Below are 24,753 nucleotides of genomic sequence, written 5' to 3'. Positions count from 1 at the left end.
GATCAAGCTAATTTCAGGAGCTGGGAACTCAATTCCGGGTTTCCCACATGACAGACAGGGACCCATGTACTTGAGCCGTCACCTGCTGTCTTTCAGGGTACACAGACAAAGGAATATGGAATCAGGAGCTGGGACTCAAACCCAGGCACTCAGATTCGAGATGCAGGTGTGCAAAGCAACATCGTAACTGCTTTTCCAAATGTCCTCCCCTAGAGTAATTTTGTTTAGAAAGCATACCTTGAATGCACAGCTATTTACCTCAAGTTGTTTACCCTGCTATAACTTAGAACTTTTAAAGAAAATGTTTAAGGAGTCAAATATTTCTATATGTAGAAGCAGGAAAGAGAGAGAAGTGTAGATAAGCAGGTTGGGATGTATTTATTGCCAGACATGGATTTACAACATACAGCTACTCGTAGGCTATAAATTTTTCTGCACTAAATGACTTTTGGGCAATATTTATAAAACACCAGAACTGAAATGATAATAATTTTGCAAGTCTTCATCTAACAGCTGCATAAAAACAGAGAAGGAGAGAAAGCAATCTTACATGTTTAAAGTCATTCTAGCTGCAGCATCACAAATATGGCATGGAAATCATATCAGGAAGGGGGATGGAATATGACTGAGAAGAAGTATAGTAGTTCTTAGTCATTTTAGATTGTGTTCAACATTTTTCTTCAAAAATGGTAAGAATGAAAGCTAGATCAATGCCCTTAAAGAAAATAAGTAAGAGCAGAAATAAAAAATGTTATTATGCAGCAAAAAAGAAACAAAATGTCAGCAGAAAAAAATACGAAAAATCAAAAGGGAAGACTAATGACTGATTTGTCTTTAAAGTTCAAAACAAAAGCTTAGGATGATTGCTTCTAAACATATAACAGGTGTGTTTCAATACTAGGCAACTTTTTAAACTATGACACACAAAGGTTTTTGAGGATTTTAAGCAATGTGATGGATAGTCAAACCTTTCTTAAAGTAAAACCATGACAGCCAATTGGTTCTTCAGATATAACCACTAAAAACCCAAACCACAAGAGTAGAAAGATAAATTATACCTGTCTACAACTTCTCCTTTGCGCTCTCTTGCAATCATATCCAATAGAGTTTGTCGAAGATGATCCCTAATACAACCATAACGCACAACTTGATCTCGAAAAATAATCAATCCCAAATTGTAGACATTCTCCACATTATTTTGTTGTACATATACACGGTCCTGTAGTCAAAATAAAACCATATAAATGTGAATAGTTTTCACAAACATCATTACTATAAGCTACTATAACAAATAAAGCAAATAACATTCCAAACTTAGTTATCTTTCAGGTGAGAAACACTTCAAATTATCCTTAAGCAATCAGGTATTTTCTACTATTTTGTAAGTTATTTAAAAGTGAATCTTTACAATTCGTAATTTTTATATGGTTACTGAAACAAGTCTGACTATAAATAGTTGCCCATTTACGTTAAGAAAAAGAGGTGGGGGAAGGAGAGTTGTAAGCAAGCATCATACCCAGGGACAGAAAGGTAAGCAGACAGCAGAGGAAAAGGCAGACAGTGAGGCAGGCAGATCACACTTTCTCCCCAAAGTTAGAACATGCCCAGACATGGTTCTTTCTTAAAAGCTGTACTTGAAGATCATATTGCTCAAAGTAAAATTGAGAGCTGAAATATGACTTAAGCTGACTGCCACTAGTAAGTATTAAAAGGCTATAACACATTTGGCAGAAAACTTCAAAAAGTTCATGGAAAAGGTAATTAAGAAATCCATGCAGTTTTTTCATATTTCCCATTAACTTTTGAAGACTTGTATGTATGTATGGGTATCAAAAATTTTTTGCAGCAGAATCAACTTTTAAATTCCATATTGCAGGAAGATTTTGAAGTCTCTTCATAACAGCATTAAACATTACATATTTAAAACACCATTAATATTATCACTTCAAACAGATGACTTGTAATCCTCACTTTCAAGTTCTTACTAACTTGATTCTAGGTATCTCACTGTCGATAGTACAGATAATCCAGAATAAAGGGCTATTAAGGTCTCTATTTTATGGATTATTTGAAAAACTTATATTTACGTTGAAATATATTAACATACAACTACTGTTTTTCATGCACAAGGAATTAGTAATATAATCCCTTTCTGTCCTTAAACAAGGGTCTCTATGTTGGCTGATTGTGTCAACATTCTGAAATTATGAAATCATTACGTGTTTATTTGTATGTAAGTACTTTGCAAATAAAACCATAACTTTTACCAGTCTTAAAGAAATCTATAATCAAAGAACAGTTAAATATCATTACAAACACTGATCTTTGAACTTTCTGAAACACTGTATTATATATACAAGCATACTTCAGAAAGTTCGTGAAAACATGAAGCTAAATGTAAGGGTATATTTGAGGACAGAAACAATTTTTCCAACAAAAAGTACTAATACTTGGCTTTTTTAAAAAAATTATCTACATTTTTACAATGTGTTATCACTTTGTCTTTCATGTATGTTTATTTTCATCTACTGGAAAGAAAGAGCGGGCTAGAGAAAGATCTTCCATCCACTACAGCCAGGGCTGGGCCAGGCCAAAGTTAGGAGCTGGGAGCTCCATCCTTGTCTCCCAAGCGGGTAGCAGGGACCCAAGTACTTGAGCCATCATCAGCTGGCACCCAGAATGCATTAGCAGGAAACTGGATCAGAAGTGAAGTAGCCAGCACTCAATCTAGCCCTCCAGTATGGGAGGCAGGCATCCTAGGCTTAACTTGCTGTGCCACAATGCTTACTCCAGTATACATACTTTTAATCCATGTTTCTATTAACTTTTTAAAGTAATTACCTAAAAACTTAAAACATTACAGATAACACCCATCATTAATAATGTAACTACAATGGTATTAACCAATCTTCCAAACTTAATTCTCTATGTGCAGCCTTCATTTTAATACATCATTTCTCCAATTCTCTCTCTTTGTTCATCTTAATGGCATACATCAGTTGGCACAAGGAAGGCTATTCTTTTACTAGAATCTTTGGTGTTCACTATTCTACATTCTCTATAATTTTTGCTCAAGCTCACATTCTTCAAATATTGACATCAGCTCAAATTTTCACAGATGACAGTTTTCACTAAGTTCACATTTTCATCACCAAGATCTTAAATTCAAGTCTTTCTCTGACTACAACACTCCTTTTTTTGATGGTTCCCATCCTCTCTGAACCTCCTCTTTACTCTTTAAAGATTACTTATTTGAAAGGAAGAGTTACAGAGAGGCAGAGGCAAAGAGAGGGAGAGAGGTCGGCTATCCACTGGTTCAATCCTCAAATGGCTGTCATGGCCAAAGCTGGGCTCAATCTGAAGCCAGGAGCCAGGAGCTTCTTCTGGGTCTCCCACATGGGTGCAGGGGCCCAAGGACTTCCACTGCTTTCCCAGGCCATAGCAGAGAGCTGGATTGGAAGTGGAGCAGCCGGGATGCGAACTGGCGCCCATATGGGATGCCAGCACTGCAGGCAGCAGCTTTAGCCGCTACGCCACAGCATTGGACCCTCTTTATTCTCATTGTAAACCCCAGGCCCAACTTTTTCTCCACTGTCATCCTATCTTCCTTTCAACATAAAACAAGATGTATGACAAAAAAAAAATGCTGCCATAATATAATAATTTAAAAACCAATGATAATTTTATTATGAAAATAAACATTCTTAACATTACTTAAGGTATTTTAAATACTGATTTTTTACAGTTCTGAATATAAAATTCTGCAGCACAGTAAAGCACTACCTCCTTGGAGAATCACAGTTACCCAATGTAACCAAAACTAGCATCTAGTTGAGTTAAAGACAGATGGTAAAAAAAGGCAACTATTAAACATTTTAAAACATAAATGTTCACTCATTTATCAATGTGTTCTTTGAAAATAAGTTATATAGCTAGAATTATCTTTCTGATAGATATCCTCACATAATATATTGCCATTCTTGGTTTCAATAGAGCATGAACTAGAGACATGTAAGTATTAACAAGAAGTATAACTGGCATAAAAATGCTTGAAAACAATACAACTTTCAGTAAGCACAACAGAATAGAGAAGGATCTAAATATGTGTGAAGTTTCACAGCTAGAACAGGAAGTACTGGTAATTTTAGTCAAGTACTTTAAGTTTCAACTACACAAGGATTCTTCAAAATTTCAAGGAAATATGGCTGCTGATTCACATACTGGCTGCTCCACTTTTGATCCAGCTCTCTGCTAATGGTCTGGGAAAAGCTCCAGAAGACAGCTTAATTATTTGGTCCCCTGCCATTCATGTGGAGACCTAAATGAGGCTTACAGCCTTGGCTTGGCCCATCCCTGCTGTTGTGGCCATCGGAGGAGTGAACCAGCAGATGGGAGATTCTCTCTCTGTGCCTCCCTGGAACTCTTTCAAATAAATAAATAAATCTTGAAAATGCATATTATAAAAAAATTATGCATAGATCTTAAAAATTATTTGCACAAAATAAACTTTTCAAGCAGTGTTCAATGTTTTTGGTGGAAGGGCAAACAGAACATTACCTACAAGAATTTCAAAAGGTTCACACAAATATTCAGTGAATCAATGTTGCAGTCATTTTTTAAACATTCCTTTTTTTTCCCCCCATTTTGCTTTACTCTAGTATAATTTATGTACCATAAAGTCTCTGTTAGGAAGGATAGTGGGAGAGGGAGCAAGGAAGAAAATATCATTATGTTCTTAGAATTGTATCTACAAAGTACACTGAATCTGCTACAAACTAATTAAAATTACTTTTTTTTTTAATTAAAAAGTTCATGAGAAAATATACTTCAAGGGAGTGGGTGTTTAGCCTAGCAGTTACCAACTCGTGTTCTGTACTAGAATAACTGGCTTCAATTCCTGGCTCCTGCCTCCAGTCTCCTGCCAATGCAGACCCTGTGAGGCAGCTCACAGTGGTTGCTCAAGTATTGGATTTCTGCCACCCATGTCCATTCCCAGCTGCCGACTTTGGCTACTTAAAGCTGTGGCAGGCACTTGAGAAGTGCATCAGCAGAGGAGGATTCTCTTGTCTCACAAATAAACAAATAGAAAATGTTTTAAATAATACAGTTCAATAATGTAGAGAGATTTCTAGAGTTGTGTGAGCACTGCCATAATCTGGTTCTAGAACATTTCCACTCCCCTAGATAATTCCTCAAGCCTAGGCTACACATCTACACTCCTACTTTCTCTATATATAAATTTCTTTTTCTGGACATTTCATATAATTATGTGTAATCTTTTGTGTTAATTTTCTTTTTATAAAGTTTATAAGGTTTATTAATGTGGTAATAAATGCAAGTATTTTGTTCTTTTAAGTACTGAACAGTATCCCATTATATGGATATGATTCATTTTGCTTACCCATTCATAAATTGAAATTTTGGGTTACTTTCAATTCTTGTCTATTATGGGTAATGTGACTATGAACATTTGGGTATAATCTTTATGTGGACATTCATCTTCATTTTTCTTTTCTTTTTTTCAAAAAATTATTTCTTTGAAAGGTACAGTTACAAAGAGGTGGGGGAGAGACAGAGAGAGAGAGAAAGAGAGAACACCTCCATCAACTGGCTCACCACCCAAATGACCAAAACATCGAGGGCTGGGGCAGACTGAAGCCAGGAACCAGGAGCTTCATCCATATCTGCAACAAGGGTGCAGAGACCTAAGCACTTAGGCCATCCTCCGCTGCCCTGTCCGGAGCATCAGCAGGGAGCTGGTTTGAAAGTAGAGCAGCCAGGACTTGAACCAGCACCCAAGGGAGATGATGGCATTGCAGGCAATGGCCTTACCCACTATGCCACAATGCTGGCCCCTCATCTTCATTTTTCTTGGTGGGTCCTAAGCATGGATTACTGGGTTGCAGGATTTTTACCAAGCTGTTCTCTAAAGTGGCTCCACCAGTTACGGCAAATTTTTGAATATGAAAATTACACTGGTAAGAATATGAAATGTGGAGTTAGGGATTCTTTTATGAAACCTGACCCTACTCTTAATTTGTTGAAACTCTTAAGTCATCTGGTCCTCAGTTAAACACAGTGGTGCTAAGGAGAATCTTTACAATTTTAATATGATCATCTATGAAGCTTAATTCTCTGACCAAAAATTAATGGTCCATGGTGGGGGATCCAAGATGCACTGCACAACTATTTATTTCCTTTCTATTGGTTATCTATCTCCTAAGCAGTAATGCTACCACCACTGAAAAAGGTGCTATAATGTCTGCTATCTCGAGTTCCTAGGCAAAAAGAAAGGAATCAGGAGCAGCTGATGAACTAACTACTCAGTATGCTGGTATGGGGGAATGGATACTTCAGTAGAGGAAGCTAAGTATGATCAGAACACAGTTGTATGGCAAGGCAGAATCTGTAATAATGCAAAAGCTAAACCTTTGTTTTTCAACTTGAGATTGTCAAGCTGTGTATAATAATTATAATTAAATGACATATAATATTAAGAAAATCTAATATTAACAATGAAATCTAATTAGAGAAATCAGAGAGCTAAGAAATTTAAGGAAAAATTCAGAAATTTAATGTGGTAATATGAAACCATTAATACTAAACTGTCATTTATATTAAAGGTTTGATATTTATGATTTCTTACCATCAAATAAATAAGGGCTATATAGTAAACTATGAAAATATTTGCTTACTGAGCTTTTTTTAACTGCTTATACTGCTTATTACCACAATCAAAACGAATCTGGCCCATCAGTAAACAGCAGCATTTTCCCTAAAACTCTAACAGGACTCTCCCTTTGTTAAAATATAAGTGGTAGCTTTTATGCAATACAATATTAATGTAGCTCCACTCATTAAAAACACTGTAAGGTTTTTATTTTTATATATATTTCCAGGTTAGCATTTAACTTTTTTAAAAATATTTATTTATTTATTTGAAAGTCAGAGTTACACAAAGAGAGAAGTCTTTCAGCCACTGGTTCATTCCCCAGTTGGCCGCAACGGACAGAGCTGCACCGATCCAAAGCCAGGAGCCAGGAGCTTCTTTGGGTCTTCCCCGTGGGTGCAGGGGCCAAGGACTTGGGTCACCTTCTACTGCTTTCCCAGGCCACAGCAGAGAGCTGGATTGGAAGAGGAGCAGCCGGGACACAAACCGGTGCCCAAATGGGATGCCAGCACTGCAGGTGGTGGCTTTATCCCCTAAGCCACAGCGTGGGCCACAGCATTTAATTTTCTTCAAGACTTTCTGAAGTCCTGGCTCCAGTTAACTGCTAACTGGCTAAATAAATGCAATCCCCCAAATATGACAAAGATTAAGAAACTCACCTTGACAGAGAGAAAAAATATTAAAGCTGAACTTTAAAATACTTTAATCTCAGGCTACAGGCAAAGTGCAGTTTGTATGATCTGATATTAATCCTTGTCTACTGAAGAGAGCTTAACAGAAATCAAAAATTGGTAGTTTTCAACTGCTTTTTTTATAACCAAAATGCAGGCATTTTAAATATAAAATGTTCTGAAATACATATTGAAAGCTTAATGTGTGGGGCAAAAATTTTATTTACATAAAGAGATGTGAGTTTCATCACCACAGACATAAACCACATTCTACATCTCTATTTACAGTTCTGTATCATGGGTTGCTATTAAGCCAACTAGGCCTGCAATGGGCAAGAACCTCCACAGACCAGGTGGGTCCTGAGGAAAGACAAGAAATCAATGATGGGAACTACCTCATGCCCCTCTTCTGACAAGGCTAGGCAGAAGTCAGACTGCTTCTAAATCTGTCTTCATTCATATGGTTAGCTGACAAACCAACCTATAAACACTTGACCTATAACACAACATCTGTCTTACAATACATTCCACTGATTTTCACTTCTAGTATCAAAGGAATAGTTTTTTAAAGATCGACTTCCCTGCCAAGAACAACTATAAAAGTTAGATTAAAAATAGGGTGGGCATTTGAAACAGTGATTAAGGATCACTTGGAACATGTGCAATCAATATCACAGTACCTGCTCCTCATTCCAGCTTCCTGCTAATACACACCTAAGGAGGCAGCAAGAAACGACAAGTCCTTGGATCCCTGTCACCCACGTGGGAGACAGATGGAGTTCCAGGCTCTTGAGTATCAGATTTATAGGCAGTTAGGAGATTTGTCTCTGCCTTTCAAACCAATTAAATATATAAAGTTATGACAAAATACTCTCTTCTGGAAAGCTAAGCTTATGCAAAGTCAAGGACTGCCTTTGTAATTGGGCTAAACGGCTTCATTACTCAGGGAGTGATAACAAAAACAAAATCAAAATATCAAAATAAAAACAAACTTGAAAAAATAAAATTCAGAAACAGCAACTCTTACTGCTTAATTTACATGCAAAAAATGTTCAGTAAGGATGAGTATTTTCAAGTTATTACGTTATAGAACAGCAAACTAGGATACATGGGCTCTGAGTACAGTAAAGCAGTGTACCCAAGGAAAGAAACAACTTACAAATTCTTTCAGTACCATCCATATCTAGTGTTTCATTTGAACCATGCTTGCTTCCAAGATTAAAAGAGCATTTGGAAATAAATTCCAAACTAACCTCTGGGTCACACTCAAATATAAATACAACAGTCCTTTGATTCCATTACAAAGTTTAAGGAAACCACATTTTTGCTTTTAAAGTTCAGTAGGTTCAGTACTTTTAACAATATAAATAGTATTAGCACTCATTCTACATTTCCCTGGCTGGTCCCACTTAACAGTCACTTCTAGCAACTGCTGTTTACTTAGGTGAAGACCACAGGTGAAAATGTGAATAGCTGTGAAAGTTGGTGTATTTAAAACTGTCAAGCTAGTATTCAAATTCTTAAGTAATTACTCTTTCAGTTTCTTGTTCTCAAACTAAGTGTTAAACTGTGTTTTCATCTTTTTAAAAAGAGGACAGGAAAAGAAAAATGTAAGTTTAGGGTTAAAAACTTTTACCAATATTAAATACTTATTCTGCTAATAACAAACTATAGATAAACCCTGAAAACTTAAAACTCGTAATTTGTTTAAAAAAACAAGCAAGTAACTGTATAGAGCAAGTCTGTAGAACACATCTGATTCTGTCTCACCAAGGTAATCATTAGACCATCTATCAACAAATAAAAAAATTGGAATGTTTTCAAAGAGTTGACTATGAAATCATGCAATATAAACAGTCGGTTAAAAAGGTTTAACAAGGAAATCAGAAACAGACAACAGTAACACATATACAGAGAACAGCAGCAGAAAGTTTCTATTACAGAATCACAGTAACGGGGGAGTGTGTCTAATCAGAGTTTAAAGAATAATCCCAATATTTTCCACAATGCTAGGGAACTACATTTTTCTTTCAAACTTTATTTATTCATGTGAAAGGCAGAGTTTGAGGGAGAAGAGAGACCAAGAAAGATATCTTCCATCTATTGGTTCACTCCCTAAATGGCTGAAATGACTCAGGCTAGGCCAGGCTGAAGCCAGGAGCTTCTGAGTCTCTCACATGGGTGCAGGGGCTGAAGGACTTAGGCCATTCTCGGTTGCTTTCCCAGGCTCATTACCAGAGAGCTGAATCAGAAGGAAGCAGCTGGGAATTGAATAGACAACCAGATGGGATGCTAGAACTACAAGCTGTGCTTTAACCCACTGTGCCACAATGTCAGCCCCAGTGAACCACATTTTTAAAAAGACATCATTAAGAGATGAAGAAGCACATTGTACAGATAATTATTATTATTATTTTTGTCGACAGGCAGAGTGGACAGTGAGAGAGAGAGAGACAGAGAGAAAGAAAGGTCTTCCTTTTCCGTTGGTTCACCCTCCAATGGCTGCCTCTGCAGCCAGCGCGCTGTGGCCGGCACACTGCCAGTAGATGTTATTTTATAGATAAAGAACCTAAGACCGCACATACCAAGGTTACACCAAGGCAGAGGAACAGTTGAAAACAGAAGCTGTCTGGTTCTTGAGTAGTATGTTGTTGTTGTTGTTAAAAGCCTTCACAGCCCTCAAAGAACAACGGGTGTGAGCAGCCCATTTGACTGTGGTGGAAACTATGACTGAGCTTAAGTTGTGGCTAAGTCTTCACAACGGGGTTTTGACCATATCCTGTGATTTTCTACTAAAAATAAATATTGTTAGATCAAGAAAAGTTAATCTGGCCAGCACCGCGGCTCACCAGGCTAATCCTCTGCCTGCGGTGCTGGCACACCGGGTTCTAGTCCCAGTCGAGGTGCCAGATTCTGTCCCAGTTGCCCCTCTTCCAGGCCAGCTCTCTGCTGTGGCCAGGGAGTGCAGTGGAGGATGGCGCAAGTACTTGGGCCCTGCACCCACATGGGAGACCAGGAGAAGCACCTGGCTCCTGCCTTCAGATCAGCGCGGTGCGCCGGCCGCAGTACGCCGGCTGCGGCGGCCATTGGAGGGTGAACCAACGGCAAAAGGAAGACCTTTCTCTCTGTCTCTCTCTCACTATCCACTCTGCCTGTCCAAAAAAAAAAAAAAAACAAAAAAAAAAAAAACAAAAACAAAAAACAAAAAACAACTCCCCCAGCAAGAACTGTTAAAGCTGCATAAAAATAAAAGGGTAAAAATAAAAAGCTACCACCTCACACTTCTTAGGATAGGTAATATCCAAAATCCTCAGAAAATAACAAGTGTTGGTAAAGAGCTAGGAAAACTGGAACTCTTGTACACTATTCATGGGAATTGAAGATGGTATGGCTGCTGTAGAAAACAGTACAGAAGTTCCTCAAAAAATTAAGTATTATATGATCCAGCAATTCCACTTCTGGAGATAAACCCCAAGGAACTAAAAGCAGGTTCTTGAGGAAATCTGTACACCCATATTCACAGGATCATTATTCACACCAGGTAAAAGGTAGAAATAAATACAAGTATCCAGTGATGGACAAATAAATTACATATGATGCATTATTTGCCTTTAAAAGGAAGGAAACTGACATATGTCATAATATGGATGAGCCTTAAGGACATTATGTTAAATTAAATAAGCCAAAAGATAAATACTTTATGATTCCACTGAAATGGGATACCCAAAGTGGTCAAATTTATAGAAACAGGTCAGCATTTGGCCTAATGGTTAAGACACCCATGTCCCACATCAGAGTGCCCTGGGTTCAATTCCTGTCAAAGCAGAACATGAGAAGCGGCTGTTATGGCTCAAGTAGCTGGGTTCTTGTCAATCAAATGAGATCGAGATTTAAGTTGCTGGCTCACAGTCCCAGCCACTGGAGGTATTTGAGGAGTGAACCAGCAAACTGGAGCTCACTCTGTCTCTCAAATAAATAAAAAAAAAAATCACAAAATAAAAAGTAAAATGATGGTTGGCAGGGGACAGAGAAATGTAAAGTTATTGTTGAATGGATTCAAGAGTTTCAGTTTTTCAGGACGTAAGGTTCTGTGAATGGATGGTTGTGACAGCTGCACAAAAATGTGAGTGTGGTTAATAGCCCTGGACTGTGCACTTCAAAGATGAGTAAAATAGTAAATTTTCCATTATTTTACAATTTAAAAACAAAACCCTCAAGTCCCACTGTTTCATAGCATCAAAAACAACAAAAACAACCTGGATTTTTTGGAGCCAAGAATCTAGAGAAAAGGCAAGGATACTGAGAGGAGTCTCACATTCACCTTCACTGGGTCCCATGGGTCATCTGCTATATTTGGAGGACTGGAAATAAAAGGACAAGCAGAAAGCCCTAGGTGAAGTTAGCTATGGAGCAGCTAAGATTTAAGAGGCCAAGGTTATGAAGGTGAGAGAAATAGGAAGAATCAGAAATTCTGCAAGTAATGTTCCCACTGAGATGTTTATTGACAGATCACCAAGCAAGTAGTTGAGACACACACACACACACAAAAACAAAAACCAACAACCTCCACCCAAAAAAACCTCACAAAAAACAAAAACCCAGCCCACAAAAACCAAACCAAAACAGTGAAACAAAGGAGTGCCAGAAGGCTAAAGAGGTGAGCAGAGACTACAGGCAGACTTGCAGTACTGAAGAGTGAAGAGATCGATGTCAGTAATGTGGAAAGCAACCTGGTAAAGAGCTTGGGCTTTACAGCTGAGATCTCAGAAAGGCTATGTCCTGTGAATAAACAGGCAAACTGAAAACAAAACAGTACTAACAAAGCCTAAAAGATCACGGTGATCTGTTCATACTTTGCCTTCTTGACAGAACAATATTAAACTTCCTTTGTAAGGAAATATCATCCAGAATCTCCACAATTTTCACATACAATAATGGCATTTAATCCAAAATTACAAGGCTTGTCCCTCTCCACAAAAAACCAAACCAAACCAAACCAAACCCCCCAAGACACTCAGGATTGAACATTTGAAGACCCATGGGGGAAAAAAAAAATCAGGCAAAGAGTTCTAATACTACCCAGAATGTGGTAAAAAGCAAAACAAAACAAGAATGAATACAATGTATACTGTAGTCTCTTAAGTAATTCCTAGAGTAATAATAAAACATGAATAATAAGCTATAGGGAAGGAGATGGCATAATGAAACCTACTTATTAACTTAAAGCCCCCAAAAAGCTGGAATAAGCAACAAAAAATGGATGAAATAGAAAATAAAACAGTGGGATAGTAAATTTAAACCCAAATATAAATAAGCCAAATGCTTCAATTTAAAAACAAAGACTGTCAGATGGAGTTAAAAAGCATGTAACTATCTGGTGCAAATGACACACCTTAAATAGAAGGGCACAGAAAAGTTGAATAAAAAGGTTGGGAACTAACTCATCATTTAAATATTAACCAACAGAAAGACATTAGGACAATATCAAATAACACAGACTTTAAGGCAAGAAGTACTACTGGACATATAGAGGGATATTTTTATAGAAATAAAGAGTCAATTCGGGGCCAGCACTGTGGCTTAGCAGGTAAAGCTGCCGCCTACAGTGCTTGCATTCCATATGGGTGCCAGTTCAAGTCCCGGCTGCTCCACTTCTGATCCAGCTCTCTGCTACGGCCTGGGAAAGCAGCAGAAGATGGCCCAAGTCCTTGAGCCCCTGCCACCCATGTGAGAAAGCTCCTGGCTTCGGATCAGCACGGCTCCTGCCTGTTGTAGCCATCTGTGGAATGAATTAGTTGATGGAAGACCTCTCTCTGCCTCTCCCCTCTCCTTCTCTAACTTTTTTTTTTTTTTTTTTTTTTTTTGACAGGCAGAGTGGACAGTGAGAGAGAGAGAGAGACAGAGAGAAAGGTCTTCCTTTTTGCCGTTGGTTCACCCTCCAATGGCCGCCATGGCCAGGTGCTTCTTCTGGTCTCCCATGTGGGTGCAGGGCCCAAGCACTTGGGTCATCCTCCACTGCACTCCCAGGCCATAGCAGAGAGCTGGCCTGGAAGAGGGGCAACCGGGACAGAATCCGGTGCCCCGACTGGGACTAGAACCCCGTGTGCCAGCGCCGCAAGGTGGAGGATTAGCCTAGTGAGCCGCAGCGCCGGCCTCTCTATTTAACTCTTTCAAATAAAATAAAATCTTAAAAAAAAAAAAAAAGTCAATTCAACAAGAGAAAACATTTGTAAATTTACACACATTTATAAACCTCAAGTACATACATCAAAAGGAGAAACAAATCCATATGAAGTACACAAGCATACAGCTTAAAACTGATTAGGTTTGTGAGCTGGAAGACCATGCCTTCACCATGCTCCTGTGTGATCTCATACCCCTACCTAGCCATACCTGAGTGCCCACAGGCCAATCAGGTTAATTAACCACTCCCCTTTGAAAGTGGATTAAAATCTGGGACAGGGTGTGTCTGGCCCTTTCCCTCCTTTCTCTTCACTCTGGCCTCTTGCAAGTAAGGGGCTGGCTGCAGCCTTGAGCCTCCTGGGCGCATGGCCTTGGGCCACTTGCCCCATGCTTCCTGTCCTAGATGCTCTTCCACGTGGCTGGTTCCTGGTATTTGGTATGAGCCTAGATTTACCCCTCTCTTATAAATAAAGCCCTCACTCTCCTATGATTTCTCTCACTAAATAAGCTTAAAATGTACCATGCTGCCTCATTCATTTATGCCGGTATTTAGAATTCTTCTCAAAATATTAGGCAAGAATCCACTCAGGCTTATTAATAATGGGATTTATTAATAAGTATATGGTGATATCGTATGGCACCCGAAATTCCAATATCACATACTCCAACCTGAAGATTTTAACATTTCTCAATAGCCGACAGAAGGAAACAAACAAAAATCAGTAAGAATATAGAAGATGTAAACAACATGGTTAATACATTTAACCAAACTGGTACTTACACTTCATCTAATAAGTCTAAGTTAAAAAAGTATAATTAATAGAAATTTAAGTTCTTCACCAAAGACACCCCCCTAAAAAAGGGAAAAGGTTAAGTCCAGAATAGAAGACAGTACCTTGCAATTCATATATCTGATTTAGGACTTTTAATGAGCCTTGATAAAGAATTCAGACAAAACACTAAGAGGACGACAAATATACATTTTTTAAAAATGGGCCAAAGATTTGTGTGTGCATTTTTATATTATATATCAACAAACAAACTTTCCACTCAAATTAAGTATTTTCAAATTATCATAGGGCTGGTGGATTAATAGGTACATAAGAGTAACTTTTATGGTATCTATCATTTTTGGTTGAGTTTCCAAGTATTCCAATAATGAGTTAAGTATTGAGTCTAAGTATTCCAATAAGTTTTAAATAACTTCTGATCACAAATAGGAGTCTTTAAGTCTTAGAACAGTGCCTGATATAATAACACACATTCAGTATACAAATGAACTTATGCTCACTGCACAAAGGTGAATGTACCTCAACTCTGAGTTTATCATAAATTCTATTAAACAGTCAACTAATACAATTCTGCACTGAGGTGGTACAGCAAAGTGGGAAAGACCACAGGCTTTGACATCAAAAAAGACTTGATTTAATTCTTTACTTTAGTTATTTAGCAACTTAAATATGCTTGTGGGTTAATCTCTCATCTCAATAATCAATCTTCTTAAACTCCATTTCTTAACCCACAAAATAGAGATTTTGACACTCAACTTGAAGGACAGGTATTTAAAGCATTTCATACAGTGATAGGGCTATGAAACTAAAGATATTTATTGTTATATACACAGAAAAGTATTTTTTACTTTTTCAAAGAAATGAAAATAGGAATTTAATTTTGGTTTCCCAAACCACAACTTCCTGAAACAGCAACAGGAAGAGGAGGTACTGTGAGGATTAAATGAATTAATATACTTTATTTGCCTAAAACAGCGCTTGGTACACACAAAATGACTATGTAAAGTGTTATCAGCTCTTCTAAGTGATATGGGTAGAACCCTAGCCAACCAAGGCCACATAAACTCATTTTAAGGAAACCCGTGATCCAATTAAAACAATCTACCTACACTTTCTAAATTCATTGCCATTTACAAGACATCACATCCAGTTGTTCACTTTCAGTTTTAAGATGGTGTAAAACTTCAGAGCCAAAAGGATTCTAAAATTTTAAATCATATGATTTATCCTTAACTAGATCCAACAGATTGGTTTTCAGCCACCAATAAAGCCTGTGAAACTGTTATGCAGTATGTGGATCCCTACATGCCTACTTCCAGAAAGGGTCCATGACTTTTCACCACTAACCAATGGATTTTCATCACTCTCAAAAACATAAAAGCAAGTTTTTATCCAATAAATTATTTTCACAGATAAGGAAAAAAAGAATCTTACCCAGAGAGGCTAAATAAAAGTTGTGTGCCTTAATTTTCTTCACTACTCCAAATGGCTTATATAAACTGGAAGCAGTCCATTTTATGCACTGTAGCTTCATCCCCTGTCCTCCACCAAGAAATACGTGCTCTATTTCTGACTACAGGCCTGCCTGCTTTGTGCTGAGCAATGTGAACAGCACATAGATACCTGCCTTCCTAAACAATCTGCTAATCACCACACACAGAAAAAACCGGCTACAAGAACATGGTGGTCAACATGTTTATGGTTCTATTACTTTGTTTCAAACAGGAAAAGAAAAATATTAAATAACAACTTTAAACAGCAAGAAGAATGAAACAATTATGTAGGACAAAAACAGAACAAAAAAGAAACAAGAATTGAGAAGGAAGGCAAGGTAAAAATCCTAACTTTCAAGCACATAATATTATTAATGATGTAGTGGCTTTATTTTATATAAATGCTTAGTACCTGGCTTTTGCCCTTACTATAAAAAGATGTCAGCATAATTGACATTGTTAGTCATGGATACAAAAATTAAGAGCATGAGAAAATCCTGTCTTAAATATATCATTCACATAAAAGCAGAGCTGGTAAACATGTTCAACAGATATGATGCTTAATAACCTAAAAGTCATGGGATCCTATTTTCTTTTTTAAAGATTTGTTTGAAAGGCAGAGTTAGAGAGAGGCAGAGACAGAGAGAAAGAGAGAAAGGTCTTCCATCCGCTGGTTTACTTCCCAAATGGCTGCAATGGCCACAGCTGGGCCGATCTGAAGCCAGGAGTTTCCTCTGGGTCTCCCATGCTGGTGCAGGGGCCTGAGGACTTGGGCCATCTTCTACTGCTTTCCCATAGCAGAGAGCTGGATCAGAAGTGGAGCAGCCGAAAAAAAAAAAAAATTGACCTAAATGAAAGATCTCTGTGAGTGAGATCCCAGCGGAAAGAATGGGCCATCAAAGAAAGAGGTACCTTTCTCTGAAGGGAGGAGAGAACTTCCACTTTGACTATGACCTTGTCTAAATAAGATCAGAGTTGGCCAACTGAAGAGGCTTCCATAGCCTTGGCAACTCATGACAAAAGCTTTGGGTGATTACTGACGTCATAAGTAAGAGTGTCATTTGTTAAATCAACAGGAGTCACTGTGCAGTTGCTCCTAATGTAGGATCTCTGTCTTTAATGTGTTGTGTTGTGCTATGTGAATTAACGGTATAACTAGTGCTCAAACAGTACTTCATACTTTGTGTTTCTGTGTGGGTGCAAACTGTTGAAATCTTTACTTAGTATATACTAAACTGATCTTCTGTATATAAAGATAATTGAAAATGAATCTTGATGTGAATGGGATGGGAGAGGGAGCGGGAGATGGGAGGGTTGCGAGTGGGAGAGAGGTTATGGGAGGAACAAGCTGGTATAATCCAAAAGTTGTACTTTGGAAATTTATATTTATTAAATAAAAGCTAAAAAAAAAAAGAAGTGGAGCAGCTGGGACTCGAACCGGTGCCCACATGGGATTCCGGCACTGCAGGTGGTGGCTTTACCTGCTACACCACAGTGCCAGCCCCCTATTTCTTTTCTTTTCTTTCTTTTTTTTTTTTTTGTTTTTTTTTTTTTGTTTTTTAAAGATTTTATTTATTTGAAAGGCAGTTACATAGAGACAGAGGGAGACAGAGATCTTCCATCCACTGGTTCACTCCCCAAATAGCCAAAACAGCCAGGGCTGGACCAGGCAGAAGCCAGGATCCAGGAACTCCATCTGGGTCTCCCATGTGGGTGCAGGGTCCCAGGCATTTGGGCTATCCTCTGGTGTTTTCCCAAGCAGGGAGCTGGATCAGAAGTGGAGCAGCCAGGACAAGAACCTGCACCAATATAGATAGCTTGCACTGAAGGAGGCAGCTTAACCCACTACATCACTGCACTGACCCCTACCCTACTTTAAGATTTCATTCTGAAAGCACAGAAGGTATCAAGAAGATTTTTAATCAACCCATCTATCCTCTCCAGACTATAGCTATTTTCAAACTTCTCCTCATGTACATTATAGAATACTGGGAAGAAATGCTTTTTGGAGCTAAAAGTATCACAATCTACAGACCCACCAAGTCCATCATCTCCACATTCTCATCCTAACTTCTCTTCCCCAAGGCCACCCACATCCTCCTTGGCAGCCTAAGCAAACAGCTTATAGCATTTCCTGTTGCTGTTGTAACAAGTTACCAGAAATTAAGTGGCTTATTTTTCTCTTATAGTTCCAGAATTCAGAAAACGGAAAGCAGTTTCAGTGAACTGAAGTCAAGAGGATGCTGCCACGTTCTTTTTGGGAGCTCCAAAGCAGACTCTACCTCTTTGCCATTTTCTTTTTCTAGTGGCCATCTATATTCTGTTGCTAGTGATCCTTCCTCCATCTAAAAAGGCCATGACCCATGGCTTATCCCATGTCAACCTTTCCTCCAACTCTCTGAATCCCCTCTATTTCTTAAGGACCCTTGTGATTGTATCAAGCCATGGGAACAGCCAAAGGATCAACTCACCTAAAAATCCTTATCCACTTGTACAAAGTTCCTTTTGCAACATAAGGTTAACATTCCCAGATTTTAGACACTAGCAATGGATATGCTGGAGAGCAAGAGTACTTTTCAGTCAAACACCTCCCTCAAGCTACCAACTACTCATTCATATGCTTCTGTTACTGACAGTACCACGTTCTAATTCACTAAGGAGACTAAGCTTCAGAAAAGTTTCTCTGTTTCCCTCATCGTCACAAAATTGTTGCTTCACTCTACCTCACCTCTTTACCCATCCTTGACAACTTTCAAATAGCTCAAGGGAACAGTGATCCTCCTCTTTTCCAGGTTCCTTTCTACCTCTGCCTTTGAATTTAGTCCCTCTAATCTTTAAGGATAAATAACTTGCAATAGAACTCTACCTTTCTTGTTTGTGAATATGACTGAAAACAGAAATATTCAAGTAAAGACATAAAAAAAAATCTTTGAAATTCACCATAAGGTTTCATGCAGAAAATTCTACTATTAACATTCTATTAACCCCACGGTAGCCTACAGAATACCACTCATAAATTTAATTTTCCTTTGTATTATATTAATTCTCCTGGTTCAAGGGGAAAAAAAAGAACCAAATATTAATACTTCTAGATTAAATAATTTAAAGAACAAATATTCTGTATGAAATGCTGTAATTTTTTGCAGTTCATTAAAGCTTTTGCATCATTAAAACTTTACAGGAAACTTACACTAACTACTTCCAAACAATCTTAAAAGCTAAATATGCAATGACTGAAAAGCAATAAATTTGAGTAAAGCAGACATTACAAACTCAAAAGCCAGCAGGAGCCAAAGAGGTAACACAAGTCTCAAACATCAGGAATAGGCAGAGTGCCAGAGGCTACCATCAAGACACAAATACAAATATGGGCCGGGGCTGCTGCTCACTAGGTTAATCCTCCGCCTGTGGCGCTGGCATACCGGGTTCTAGTCCCGGTCGGGGTCCTGGATTCTGTCCCGGTTGCCCCTCTTCCAGGCCAGCTCTCTGCTGTGGCCAGGGAGTGCAGTGGAGGATGGCCCAAGTCCTTGGGCCCTGCACCCCATGGGAGACCAGAAGAAGCACCTGGCTCCTGCCATTGGCTCAGCGCAGTGCGCTGGCCGCAGTGCGCCGGCCGCGGCGGCCATTGGAGGGTGAACCAATGGCAAAGGAAGACCTTTCTCTCTGTCTCTCTCTCTCTGTCTACTCTGCCTGTCAAAAAAAAAAAAAAAAAGACACAAATATACCTCCTCAAATAGTGAACCTGTCAAACAACAAAATTACATGGGAAAAATTTTGACCAACGATGCCTCCATGAACTTGTAATTTTATTCACTTTCAAGACTTGAAGAAAAAAAATGTGTTCTATATGGAATCTACACACGTATGCTCATAAATGACATTTTAGACACAGACATCCAAGAGTAAAAGTCAACCAGCTGAGTAGGTGGTAGTTGGGTGTCTGAAACTGACACTCAAAATTCCAACAGTCAAAGCCAGTAATCACAGGAAGAAGAAACTTATAGAGGCTCTAGGGAGGCACAGCCAGTGTAGCTGGGATACGTGCACTATCCAAGTTATTATGAACTGAGCTATCTATGATAGTAACCAATGTCATTAGGAAAACAAATTTTTTACTGTTGGAAAATTAAAACCATAAATTTATCTTACCTAGGGTAGTGATTATAGAGTGGCATATATTTGCCAAAATTCACCCTGAGCAATCCAGATCATTTCAACATACATGAATCGCATCTTTATGTTAAAATGCATTAAGTGCATATTAAGCATATACTATTATGCATAAAATAACAGAATGGAGGATATGAAATGAAAAGCATTTACCTTGTAGAACATGAGGATATGGATATTTTAATTTCTCTCTGAATCTAAAATAACACTTTTAATAGAAATTTTGAAAAGCAATGGCCTAGGGGCTGGCATTTGTGGTGTAGCAGGTAAAGCTGCTACCTGCAACACTGATCCCATTTGGGCACCAGGTTCAGTCCCAGCTACGTTACTTTTAATCCAGCTCCATATTAACGGCCTGGAAAAAACAATGGAAGATGGCCCAAATGTTTGGGCCCTGCCACCAGCACAGAAAACCTGGATGAAGTTCCTGGCTTCTGCCTGGCCCATCCTTGGCTGCTGCAGCCATCTGGGGAGTAAACCAGTGGATGGAAGAAATCTCTCTCCCTCTCTTTCAAATAAAATAAATAAATCTGTTAAAAAAAGAAAAAGGAAAAACATACTATACGTAAACATACAACATCTGCATCAATTCATGAAAGATACATATATGATAACCTAGTTTGTGCAAGCAGATGTGCTATGTGCTTAGGTGTTTAGGGTATAGGGGTTACAGACATTTTCCCCATATTCATAAAGTTCAGACTACTGGGAAACCATGCACTAAACAGTTACTGCAGTAGTACCCCTTTATCCCGTAGTTTTAAATTACCCATGGTCAACAATGGCACAAAAATATTAGATAAGAAACCAACAAATAAATCATAAGTTTTAAATTGCATACCGTTCTGAATGGCATTATAAAAATCTAGCACCATGATACTTCACCTGACCTGAAGGCAAACATTCCTTCGTCGCTTGTATCCATACTGTGGTACCCCTCATCCCCATCAATTGTCAATTTCACAGAGCTTGTGTATGTGCAATCTTTATTCTACTTAATGACCCCAAAGTACAAGAGTAGTGATGCTGGCAATTATATTACAGAATATTGTTATGAATATTATGTTTTACTATTATTTATTATTGTTAATTTCTTACTGTACCTAACTTATAAACTGGTCTGTATCATAGGAATGCATGCACAGGAAAAACACATATGGAGTTTGGTACTATTCCCAGACATCCACTGGGGGTCTTGGAACATACCCCACAGATAACGGGGTCTACTAAAATAAATATTACAATGGAATAGTACTGAGTACAAAAACTGAGAGCAACTGCAGTTAGTGAGGAATACATGGGTCACACAAAGTCTACATGGAATTTAAGACTTAAAGAAAGAATAAGTCACAGGAAGAAAAGAAATGTTCTAAAATATTTCCAGATAGAGGATATGTGTGAGGATTCTACGATAAAATGTAAGGATTTCAGTAGGGCAATAACACGATCAGATTTGTTAAAATAGTAACTCTGAGAATAATATGGAAAACAAAATAGAAAAGAGCCCAATGAATATTCTAAGAGCCCAATGAATATTCCTTCAGAGAAATGAAGGTGGTTTGTTCTTAGCTATTAGACATGAAAGCACAGAGAAATTTCAGATTCTAGCAACAGATGTATAAAGAGGGGGAGATAGAAGGATCTGACAAGAGTAAGCTCCAAGTTCCCGGTATAAACTAGAATGACAGTGATTATGAGTTTATGTGGACACATCAAATGAGTGTGGCTTTCATACAATGAAGGGAGCCATCAACTAGACAAACACAAGTAACACAAGTGTGAATCTTAGAGGTTAAGGCAAGAGACATTATTTGGGAATTATCCGCACAGAGTCACAAGAAACTATGGGAGTGAATAACATGAAGAGAATGTACTATGAAAAGAAAACTGAGGACGAAGTATCAAGGATGCCTCTAATGAACAGGAAACGGGAGCAGGCAGGAGGCATCTCAGGGAGTACTTTGTCACAGAAACCAAGGACTTTAGAAAGGAAGAGTGATCAGCTGTGCCAAATGTTGCTGAATAATCAAGGAAAATGAGGATTAGCAGTGATCTTTGCATTCAAAGATGCAGAAATACATTAGTGGTCCTCGAAAGGGCAAAAACTGAACAGAATATTTGAGGTAGACGCTTAACTGGAACATATTCAAAGTGAATGAAATCTGAGACAAGGGAGAAAGTATCAACGTTTCTTATGAGACATTTGGGCAGATGAGAGACGTTTAGGATACAGGGTAGGAATCCATCAGAAAATTTCATGAAATTTAATTTTCAGGATGTGGAGTGGCTTGAACATGTTTAATGCTTGTAAGATTCAATTTTTCTTTTTTTTTTTTTAAACAACGCAAACTTCAAAACCACTTAATATGAGGTGAAGCACTGGACTTTAACAGGAAAGCAGACGTAATATTCCTTTAAAAAAAAAAAAAGGAGAAAAAAAGGGAGAATTTAGAGGTAATGTAGATTCAGTGGTAAGGAATGAACACAGTTTGTGCCTGATGCTTTGTTTTCTGACAGGCAGAAGGCAAGATAATTTACTAACAGGGGAACAGAAGGAAAGCTACAGGTTGTACAGAAATGACTGGTAGAGCAGGCTGACTGGAGAGAAAGTGAGAGTGCTGTGTAAGGGCAGTGGGCACAGTTGATGGGAAGTCTACAGCACTTATCTACTCCATGAAGCTTCTTCCAGCAGAAGACAGGACAGGCAAGCTGCTGGGTTTATCCAGTTTGCAATACCACCAGATGGGTTTGATAAAAGGATGAAGAGACAAAAAATATTAACAGTAGTATATTTTAAGTGAGTATGTGACTACAGAGCAAGCCCTCTGAGTGCCTTACATGAATGGGTCATTTAAGACTCACAGCTATCCTACCCAAATGGTACAATATTATTTTCACTTTATAAACGAGGAAGCTCAGGTATGAATAATTGCTTGACCATGGTCACATAAGAGGCTGAACCAGGATTCAAGGTCTGAGATTTTGCTGCAAACGAAAAAAGAAAAAAGGAACTGAAACAAAACCATATTTTAAAAAATAACATGACCATCTGCATGCTTACTTTAAAATATTTGTCATTAGAAATTGAAATCATAAGTTACTTTTCTCTCTTAGTATGAGATAGTTTTGGAATGGAAATTAAAGAATTACCAAATCAAGAATTAAAAGAGAAGAACGGCAAGCTAACTTAGTTGACATTTTCATGCCAGATACATTTGTTTTCACATGGTATCTCATTTATCCTCCAAATGACAACACAAGGTGAATCTGTAACATGACAAGGAAAATTATGCTCAGAAAAGCTAAGAAATTTGGTAATTTTTTTTTATCAAATCCCAGAAAAATAAAGTAGTCTCTCTGATCCCCTTGCCATTAAGCCCTAACAAAACCAGGGGTAACAAGCCTAACCGAATTCACTCAGCCAAACAAAAACTTCTACAGCTATCTGTTCTCAATAGTTTTAGTTTATCAAATAAAGCAAACTAGCACAAGCTCTTATTACTACTAAAATCATGACTAACAAAATTGAAAATAATTTGAAGAATCTAAAACTTTGGAAGGAAATCACTAGATCCAATTCCTGCTCAGGATTCTTCTTGGCTGACAAAAACGAAACAAATAAAACCCAGAAGAAGAGGTAAAAAGTGGAATACAACATCTGAAGAAGCTAAGATTGCTAGTGCATTGAAACAAGACTGGCTGCAATAATGCACTCTAAGAATTTAGTAGGAGGAAAAGACAGATGGTGACTATTAGAATATAATTATTAGAGAAATATTTGTATTACTATGACATCCCCTGTCACTGAAGATATATGGACTTGAGTTTAAAAACCTGTTAGAGAAAACTCGCCTTTCATCTCTCATGTTGTCATTTAACCACCCTTAATTAACAGCTGTTAATAAAAGGCTTTTCATTATTTCCCATTTTTAAGCACAAGTACTAAACAAAAATAAAATCATTCCTTTTCACTTTTCCATTCTAATCATCCAGTTAGCTAAGTGAACAATTAAGACTCCACTCACAGGCTGAGGCTGGCCCTTAACAAAGGAAATAACTGCTTATAAGAAAACAAAAACCACCTTCCACACTGGGATGTACAATCTGACTAAAATTGACAGAAAGTCATTACGTTTTTGAAATGTTTATCTTCTTAAAAGAAAAAAACAATGCTCTACTTACCATATACATTAGTATGTCTCTAATCATCACCATAGCTGTTTGATGATCATTCCAAGCTTGGTTTAGTGTTTGAAGAAAGTTGTTATTCAATGAATTTAGTACATCTTCTCGCACCTATTAACAGAAGAGTTCATTACAGTTTGTTTATACACATACAAGCATATCTGTTCAATAAAAAATGCAGAGTTCTTAATTTTAAGTCAAAGAAATATTTGTATATAATATGCCAGTAGAAATATTATCAGCTATATCCTACACATAGATAACTACCAATGTTATGTACGGTCTAGACTTTTCTCTTGACCTCCAGAATCATAAAGCAATTTCCTACTGACCTAACATCACAAAAGAAAATCCTGAATTCTTACAACAATAAACTGTAAGAATTTAGTGTTCTTAGACTAAGCTCCAACTAAATTTCCTCCTAAACTTTCCCTCCCTTGCCTCCAAATAAGGGTTGAGAATACTGATTTTGGAGTCAAATGTCTTGGGTTACCAATCCCAGCTCCATGAATACCACAGTGACCTTGAATAAATTAATTCCTAAGCTTCAGTTTGCCTTATATGTCAAGTAATATCCTTGTAGGACTGCT

The 24,753-nt window shown here is 37.9% G+C and overlaps 1 protein-coding gene across 2 annotated transcripts in view; it reads right to left on the bottom strand.

The window, feature by feature from the left end:
• The window catches only part of CUL3 (cullin 3), a 123,862-nt gene that overhangs the window by 35,227 nt on the left and 63,882 nt on the right, over positions 1 to 24,753 (bottom strand). For both annotated transcript variants that reach the window (XM_051848110.3, XM_051848111.3), the window contains exons 3-4: positions 24,161 to 24,274; positions 1,059 to 1,219 (exon numbers count right to left, since the gene is read on the bottom strand). In XM_051848110.3, coding sequence (XP_051704070.1) covers positions 1,059 to 1,219; positions 24,161 to 24,274 — 275 coding nt within the window. The remainder of the gene's footprint in view (positions 1 to 1,058; positions 1,220 to 24,160; positions 24,275 to 24,753) is intronic.

The sequence above is a fragment of the Oryctolagus cuniculus genome, chromosome 3, assembly GCF_051225735.1.
Source record: "Oryctolagus cuniculus isolate XC-2025 breed Fujian yellow rabbit chromosome 3, ASM5122573v1, whole genome shotgun sequence".
NCBI lineage: Eukaryota > Metazoa > Chordata > Mammalia > Lagomorpha > Leporidae > Oryctolagus > Oryctolagus cuniculus.
This window is presented reverse-complemented; position numbering and strand designations above follow the sequence as displayed.